This window comes from Xiphophorus maculatus, chromosome 10 (genome assembly GCF_002775205.1).
Source record: "Xiphophorus maculatus strain JP 163 A chromosome 10, X_maculatus-5.0-male, whole genome shotgun sequence".
In the NCBI taxonomy this organism is placed as follows: Eukaryota; Metazoa; Chordata; class Actinopteri; order Cyprinodontiformes; family Poeciliidae; genus Xiphophorus; species Xiphophorus maculatus.
Window position 1 is genome coordinate 4,928,015 of NC_036452.1, and position 8,654 is coordinate 4,936,668.

Genomic DNA, 8,654 nt, shown 5'->3' on the forward strand with positions numbered 1-8,654 from the left:
GCTGTGGTTGTGGTTGGAGATTCAGTGGTTGTAGTTGGAGCTGCATTGGTTGTAGTTGGAGATTCAGTGGTTGTTGTTGGAAAGGCAGTGGTTGTAGTTGGAGCTTCTGTGGTTGTGGTTGGAACTCCTGTGGTTGTGGTTGGAGCTGCCGTGGTTGTAGTTGGAGATTCAGTGGTTGTTGTGGGAAAGGCAGTGGTTGAAGTTGGAGCTGCAGTGGTTAGCGTTGGAGCTGCAGTGGTTGTAGTTGGAGATTCAGTGGTTGTTGTTGGAAAGGCAGTGGTTGTAGTTGGAGCTGTAGTGGTTGTCGTTGGAGCTGCAGTGGTTGTGGTTGGAGTTGCAGTCGTTGTGGTTGGAGCTTCAGTGGTTGTAGTTGGAGCTGCTGTTGTTGTAGTTGGAGCTTCTGTAGTTGTGGTTGGAACTCCTGTGGTTGTGCTTGGAGCTGCCTTGGTTGTGGTTGGAGATTCAGTGGTTGTAGTTGGAGCTGCCGTGGTTGTAGTTGGAGATTCAGTGGTTGTGGTTGGAAAGGCAGTGGTTGTAGTTGGAGCTGTAGTGGTTGTAGTTGGAGCTGCTGTAGTTGTGGTTGGAGCTGCAGTGGTTGTGGTAGGAGCTTCTGTGGTTGTAGTTGGTGCCGCTGTGGTTGTAGTTGGAGCTGCTGTGGTTGTTGGAACTGCTGTGGAAGTAGTGGGAGCTGCTGTGGTTGTTGTTGGAGCTGCTGTGGTTGTAGTTGGGGCTGCAGTGGTTGTGGTTGGTGCAGCTGTGGTTGTAGTTGGAGCTTCTGTGGTTGTGGTTGGAACTCCTGTGGTTGTGGTTGGAGCTGCTGTGGTTGTAGTTGGAGCTGCTGTGGTTGTTGGAGCCGCTGTGGTTGTGGTTGGATTTGCAGTGGTTGTGGTTGGAGGTGCTGTGGTTGTTGTTGGAGATTCAGTGGTTGTAGTTGGAGCTGCAGTGGTTGTAGTTGGAGCCGCTGTAGTTGTGGTTGGAGCTGCAGTGGTTGTAGTTGGAGATTCAGTGGTTGTTGTTGGAAAGGCAGTGGTTGTAGTTGGAGCTGTAGTGGTTGTCGTTGGAGCTGCAGTGGTTGTGGTTGGAGTTGCAGTCGTTGTGGTTGGAGCTTCTGTAGTTGTGGTTGGAACTCCTGTGGTTGTGCTTGGAGCTGCCTTGGTTGTGGTTGGAGATTCAGTGGTTGTAGTTGGAGCTGCCGTGGTTGTAGTTGGAGATTCAGTGGTTGTTGTTGGAAAGGCAGTGGTTGAAGTTGGAGCTGCAGTGGTTGTCGTTGGAGCTGCAGTGGTTGTGGTTGGAACTCCTGTGGTTGTAGTTGGAGCTGCAGTGGTTGTGGTAGGAGCTTCTGTGGTTGTAGTTGGTGCTGCTGTGGTTGTAGTTTGAGCTGCTGTGGTTGTTGGAACTGCTGTGGAAGTAGTGGGAGCTGCTGTGGTTGTGGTTGGTGCAGCTGTGGTTGTTGTAGCCGCTGTGGTTGTCGTTGGAGCTGCAGTGGTTGTGGTTGGAGTTGCAGTCGTTGTGGAAGGAGCTTCTGTGGTTGTAGTTGGAGCTGCTGTGGTTGTTGGAACTGCTGTGGAAGTAGTGGGAGCTGCTGTGGTTGTTGTTGGAGCTGCTGTGGTTGTAGTTGGAGCTGCTGTGGTTGTTGGAGCCGCTGTGGTTGTGGTTGGATTTGCAGTGGTTGTGGTTGGAGGTGCTGTGGTTGTGGTTGGAGATTCAGTGGTTGTAGTTGGAGCTGCATTGGTTGTAGTTGGAGATTCAGTGGTTGTTGTTGGAAAGGCAGTGGTTGTAGTTGGAGCTGCAGTGGTTGTCGTTGGAGCTGCAGTGGTTGTGGTTGGAGCTGCAGTCGTTGTGGTTGGAGCTTCAGTGGTTGTAGTTGGAGCTGCTGTTGTTGTAGTTGGAGCTTCTGTGGTTGTGGTTGGAACTCCTGTGGTTGTGGTTGGAGCTGCCGTGGTTGTAGTTGGAGATTCAGTGGTTGTTGTTGGTAAGGCAGTGGTTGAAGTTGGAGCTGCAGTGGTTGTCGTTGGAGCTGCAGTGGTTGTGGTAGGTGCCGCTGTGGTTGTAGTTGGAGCTGCAGTGGTTGTGGTAGGAGCTTCTGTGGTTGTAGTTGGTGCCGCTGTGGTTGTTGTTGGAACAGCTGTGGAAGTAGTGGGAGCTGCTGTGGTTGTTGTTGGAGCTGCAGTGGTTGTGGTTGGTGCAGCTGTGGTTGTTGGAGCCGCTGTGGTTGTGGTTGGATTTGCAGTGGTTGTGGTTGGAGGTGCTGTGGTTGTGGTTGGAGATTCAGTGGTTGTAGTTGGAGCTGCAGTGGTTGTAGTTTGAGCTGCTGTGGTTGTTGGAACTGCTGTGGAAGTAGTGGGAGCTGCTGTGGTTGTTGTTGGAGCTGCTGTGGTTGTATTTGGAGCTGCAGTGGTTGTGGTTGGTGCAGCTGTGGTTGTAGTTGGAGCTTCTGTGGTTGTTGGAGCCGCTGTGGTTGTGGTTGGATTTGCAGTGGTTGTGGTTGGACGTGCTGTGGTTGTGGTTGGAGATTCAGTGGTTGTAGTTGGAGCTGTAGTGGTTGTAGTTGGAGCCGCTGTAGTTGTGGTTGGAGCTGCAGTGGTTGTGGTAGGAGCTTCTGTGGTTGTAGTTGGTGCCGCTGTGGTTGTAGTTGGAGCTGCTGTGGTTGTTGGAACTGCTGTGGAAGTAGTGGGAGCTGCTGTGGTTGTTGTTGGAGCTGCTGTGGTTGTAGTTGGGGCCCCAGTGGTTGTTGTTGGTGCAGCTGTGGTTGTAGTTGGAGCTTCTGTGGTTGTGGTTGGAACTCCTGTGGTTGTGGTTGGAGCTGCTGTGGTTGTAGTTGGAGCTGCTGTGGTTGTTGGAGCCGCTGTGGTTGTGGTTGGATTTGCAGTGGTTGTGGTTGGAGCTGCTGTTGTTGTAGTTGGAGCTTCTGTGGTTGTGGTTGGAACTCCTGTGGTTGTGGTTGGAGCTGCCGTGGTTGTAGTTGGAGATTCAGTGGTTGTGGTAGGTGCCGCTGTGGTTGTAGTTGGAGTTGCAGTGGTTGTGGTAGGAGCTTCTGTGGTTGTAGTTGGTGCTGCTGTGGTTGTAGTTTGAGCTGCTGTGGTTGTTGGAACTGCTGTGGAAGTAGTGGGAGCTGCTGTGGTTGTTGTTGGAGCTGCTGTGGTTGTAGTTGGAGCTGCAGTGGTTGTGGTTGGTGCAGCTGTGATTGTAGTTGGAGCTTCTGTGGTTGTGGTTGGAACTCCTGTGGTTGTGGTTGGAGCTGCTGTGGTTGTAGTTGGAGCTGCTGTGGTTGTTGGAGCCGCTGTGGTTGTGGTTGGATTTGCAGTGGTTGTGGTTGGACGTGCTGTGGTTGTGGTTGGAGATTCAGTGGTTGTAGTTGGAGCTGTAGTGGTTGTAGTTGGAGCTGCTGTAGTTGTGGTTGGAGCTGCAGTGGTTGTGGTAGGAGCTTCTGTGGTTGTAGTTGGTGCCGCTGTGGTTGTAGTTGGAGCTGCTGTGGTTGTTGGAACTGCTGTGGAAGTAGTGGGAGCTGCTGTGGTTGTTGTTGGAGCTGCTGTGGTTGTAGTTGGGGCTGCAGTGGTTGTGGTTGGTGCAGCTGTGGTTGTAGTTGGAGCTTCTGTGATTGTGGTTGGAACTCCTGTGGTTGTGGTTGGAGCTGCTGTGGTTGTAGTTGGAGCTGCTGTGGTTGTTGGAGCCGCTGTGGTTGTGGTTGGATTTGCAGTGGTTGTGGTTGGAGGTGCTGTGGTTGTGGTTGGAGATTCAGTGGTTGTAGTTGGAGCTGCAGTGGTTGTAGTTGGAGATTCAGTGGTTGTTGTTGGTGCCGCTGTGGTTGTAGTTTGAGCTGCTGTGGTTGTTGGAACTGCTGTGGAAGTAGTGGGAGCTGCTGTGGTTGTTGTTGGAGCTGCCGTGGTTGTAGTTGGAGCTGCAGTGGTTGTGGTTGGTGCAGGTGTGGTTGTAGTTGGAGCTTCTGTGGTTGTGGTTGGAACTCCTGTGGTTGTGGTTGGAGCTCCTGTGGTTGTAGTTTGAGCTGCTGTGGTTGTTGGAACTGCTGTGGAAGTAGTGGGAGCTGCTGTGGTTGTTGTTGGAGCTGCCGTGGTTGTAGTTGGAGCTGCAGTGGTTGTGGTTGGTGCAGCTGTGGTTGTAGTTGGAGCTTCTGTGGTTGTGGTTGGAACTCCTGTATTTGTGGTTGGAGCTGCTGTGGTTGTAGTTGGAGCTGCTGTGGTTGTTGGAGCTGCTGTGGTTGTGGTTGGATTTGCAGTGGTTGTGGTTGGAGGTGCTGTGGTTGTTTTTGGAGATTCAGTGGTTGTAGTTGGAGCCGCAGTGGTTGTAGTTGGAGCCGCTGTAGTTGTGGTTGGAGCTGCAGTGGTTGTAGTTGGAGATTCAGTGGTTGTTGTTGGAAAGGCAGTGGTTGTAGTTGGAGCTTTAGTGGTTGTGGTTGGAGTTGCAGTCGTTGTGGTTGGAGCTTCAGTGGTTGTAGTTGGAGCTGCTGTTGTTGTAGTTGGAGCCGCAGTGGTTGTAGTTGGAGCCGCTGTACTCTTGGTTGGAGCTGCAGTGGTTGTAGTTGGAGATTCAGTGGTTGTTGTTGGAAAGGCAGTGGTTGAAGTTGGAGCTGCAGTGGTTGTCGTTGGAGCTGCAGTGGTTGTGGTTGGAACTCCTGTGGTTGCAGTTGGAGCTGCAGTGGTTGTGGTAGGAGCTTCTGTGGTCGTAGTTGGTGCCGCTGTGGTTGTAGTTTGAGCTGCTGTGGTTGTTGGAACTGCTGTGGAAGTAGTGGGAGCTGCTGTGGTTGTTGTTGGAGCTGCTGTGGTTGTAGTTGGAGCTGCAGTGGTTGTGGTTGGTGCAGCTGTGGTTGTAGTTGGAGCTTCTGTGGTTGTGGTTGGAACTCCTGTGGTTGTGGTTGGAGCTCCTGTGGTTGTAGTTGGAGCTGCTGTGGTTGTTGGAGCCGCTTTGGTTGTGGTTGGATTTGCAGTGGTTGTGGTTGGAGGTGCTGTGGTTGTTGTTGGAGATTCAGTGGTTGTAGTTGGAGCTGCAGTGGTTGTGGTTGGAACTCCTGTGGTTGTGGTTGGAGCTGCCGTGGTTGTAGTTGGAGATTCAGTGGTTGTTGTTGGAAAGGCAGTGGTTGTAGTTGGAGCTGCTGTGGTTGTGGTTGGAGTTGCAGTCGTTGTGGTTGGAGCTTCAGTGGTTGTAGTTGGAGCTTCTGTGGTTGTGGTTGGAACTCCTGTGGTTGTGGTTGGAGCTGCTGTGGTTGTAGTTGGAGCTGCTGTGGTTGTTGAAGCCGCTGTGGTTGTGGTTGGAGCCACTGTAGTTGTGGTTGAAGCTGCAGTGGTTGTGGTAGGAGCTGCCGTGGTTGTTGGAGCTGCTGTGGTTGTGGTTGGTGCTTCTGTGGTTGTTGTTGGTGCCGGTGTGGTTGTAGTTGGAGCTGCTGTGGTTGTGGTTGTAACTCCTGTGGTAGTGGTTGGAGCTGCTGTGGTAGTAGTGGGAGGTGCTGTTGTTGTGGTTGGATCTGTTGTGGTTGGAGCCGCTGTGGTTGTGGTTGGATTTGCAGTGGTTGTGGTTGGAGGTGCTGTGGTTGTGGTTGGAGATTCTGTTGTTGTAGCTGGAGCTACTGTGGTTGTAGTTGGAGCTTCTGTGGTTGTGGTTGGAGCCGTTGTGGTTGGAGCTTCAGTGGTTGTGGTGGGAGCTGCTGTGGTTGTAGTTGGAGCTGCAGTGGTTGTGGTTGTAACTCCTGTGGTAGTGGTTGGAGCTGCTGTGGTAGTAGTTGGAGCATCTGTGGTTGTGGTTGGAACTCCTGTGTTTGTGGTTGGAGCTGTTGTGGTTGTGGTTGGAGCTGCAGTGGTTGTGGTAGGAGCTGCTGTGGTTGTAGTTGGAGCTGCTGTGGTTGTGGTTGGAACTCCTGTGGTTGTGGTTGGAGCTGCCGTGGTTGTAGTTGGAGATTCAGTGGTTGTTGTTGGAAAGGCAGTGGTTGTAGTTGGAGCTGCAGTGGTTGTCGTTGGAGCTGCAGTGGTTGTCGTTGGAGCTGCAGTGGTTGTGGTAGGAGCCGCTGTGGTTGTAGTTGGAGCTGCAGTGGTTGTAGTTGGAGCTGCAGTGGTTGTCGTTGGAGCTGCAGTGGTTGTGGTAGGAGCCGCTGTGGTTGTAGTTGGAGCTGCAGTGGTTGTAGTGGGAGCTGCTGTGGTTGTTGTTGGAGCTGCTGTGGTTGTGGTTGGAGCTTCAGTGGTTGTAGTTGGAGCTTCTGTGGTTGTGGTTGGAACTCCTGTGGTTGTGGTTGGAGCTGCTGTGGTTGTAGTTGGAGCTGCTGTGGTTGTTGGAGCCGCTGTGGTTGTGGTTGGAGCCACTGTAGTTGTGGTTGAAGCTGCAGTGGTTGTGGTAGGAGCTGCCGTGGTTGTTGGAGCTGCTGTGGTTGTGGTTGGTGTTTCTGTGGTTGTTGTTGGTGCCGGTGTGGTTGTAGTTGGAGCTGCTGTGGTTGTGGTTGTAACTCCTGTGGTAGTGGTTGGAGCTGCTGTGGTAGTAGTGGGAGGTGCTGTTGTTGTGGTTGGATCTGTTGTGGTTGGAGCCGCTGTGGTTGTGGTTGGATTTGCAGTGGTTGTGGTTGGAGGTGCTGTGGTTGTGGTTGGAGATTCCGTTGTTGTAGCTGGAGCTACTGTGGTTGTAGTTGGAGCTTCTGTGGTTGTGGTTGGAGCCGTTGTGGTTGGAGCTTCAGTGGTTGTGGTGGGAGCTGCTGTGGTTGTAGTTGGAGCTGCAGTGGTTGTGGTTGTAACTCCTGTGGTAGTGGTTGGAGCTGCTGTGGTAGTAGTTGGAGCATCTGTGGTTGTGGTTGGAACTCCTGTGTTTGTGGTTGGAGCTGTTGTGGTTGTGGTTGGAGCTGCAGTGGTTGTGGTAGGAGCTGCTGTGGTTGTAGTTGGAGCTGCTGTGGTTGTGGTTGGAACTCCTGTGGTTGTGGTTGGAGCTGCCGTGGTTGTAGTTGGAGATTCAGTGGTTGTTGTTGGAAAGGCAGTGGTTGTCGTTGGAGCTGCAGTGGTTGTCGTTGGAGCTGCAGTGGTTGTGGTAGGAGCCGCTGTGGTTGTAGTTGGAGCTGCAGTGGTTGTAGTTGGAGCTGCAGTGGTTGTCGTTGGAGCTGCAGTGGTTGTGGTAGGAGCCGCTGTGGTTGTAGTTGGAGCTGCAGTGGTTGTAGTGGGAGCTGCTGTGGTTGTTGTTGGAGCTGCTGTGGTTGTGGTTGGAGCTGGAGTGTTGGATGTTGGAGCTGCTTTGGTTGTGGTTGTAGTTCCTGTTGGTGTTGTTGTGATGCCAGGTGTACTGCTTCCAGCTGTAGCAGATTGTCGAACATAATTTAACCTTTGCATCATATAAAGCCCTTTTTTTTAAAATTGGTATTTATATTGTATATTCAAGCATTGCCTCTAACAAATTTCAAACTATTAAAGGGAGCTGGCAGCTCTATTTACCACAACATGCCTGCTGAATTATGAGCTATCTATTAGTTATTAATTCAAGATACTAACTCTGTTTTGCCTTCAGTTGCTTACAATGACATATTTTATTTCAAGTAGGAATTTTTTGAAAGTTAATCTATAATTAGTAATGGCAGTGAACTCATACTGTATTGTGAACCATGTTAAAGTTTAACATTTATATTGATGGCTATATATTATTTTTATTATTTATTATATTTATTAACCTCTTCCATTAAATGCAAGAGGTTCTCCTTAGTCTCATATTCTTACTATTTCACGAAGAGGAAATATGTGTTTTGCCAAGGGTACCGCCTGGAATGTTGGGCCCAATGAACAAAAATTTAATTCGGCCACCTCTGTACAGTTTGCTAAGTATTTCATGAGTCAATATTACTCATCAAAAGCGTTACTTAAAGTTAAAGGCTTGCAATTCCCTTACTTTCTTTGTTCCAATATTGAAAGTAGCACAATATCTGTGCATGCAAATAAGTTTATTATTTTAGTTTTACCTTACTGTAAGGTATCTCCCCACAAATAACAGTCTATAATATGCTATGTAGTATCATTTTGTTAATTTCACTTAGGAGTAGAAAAGGGGCAGGTCATGAGGGAAAGTGGCAGCTAATATCTGTAACTTAAATGCAAGTTAAGGTAAGATACTCACTGTTCAAACTGTCCAGCCTCCAGTCCAGACGGTTTCTATGATCATTTTATAAAGATTGTTTGATTTTTTTTTGTCAGTAATAAATACATTGTTTTTGTTGGGTAGTTTTAATAAGAGCGAAAAGACGGGTTAAATCCACATACGTTCCCTGGAATGATACTAACTAGCTTGTTAATGTTGCTCACCTTTTTCACTGGAATAGGTAGGAGTTTAGGCTGGTGTGGGGGGTTAAAGCTGTTGTTGATCAATTCATCTCTTGCTAAGTGTTGTAAGAGGTACAGGAACAAGTTAAATATATGAATAGTTTGGTGAATATGTTCCTCCATTGATTAAATGCTGGTGAAATGGAGGCAGATAGTAGTGTGTAGCTAAGCTAATTATGGTAAATAGTTGATATTCTCATAGTCTACCCACCTCTCTTGAGAGAAAAACTGGATTACCAATTGACACAATTCTTTTGTATGCCTTCTTTTCTCTCTTTCTCCCTCTCTCCCTCTTTTTTGAAAACCTAATGTCAATATTTTTCTTGGCTGCATAGTGATGATCACAGTTGTCATTGTCTTGTACTG

The 8,654-nt window shown here is 49.6% G+C and overlaps 1 protein-coding gene across 1 annotated transcript; it reads right to left on the reverse strand.

The window, feature by feature from the left end:
* Window positions 1-2,460: 2,460 nt before the first annotated feature.
* On the reverse strand, window positions 2,461-3,684 carry LOC111609869 (GATA zinc finger domain-containing protein 14-like; the record flags this gene model as incomplete). The annotated part of the gene is given in 1 exon segment (XM_023340731.1): window positions 2,461-3,684. A coding segment is annotated over 1 exon segment (1,224 nt), but the record flags the coding sequence as incomplete, so codon positions are not given.
* Window positions 3,685-8,654: the final 4,970 nt, after the last annotated feature.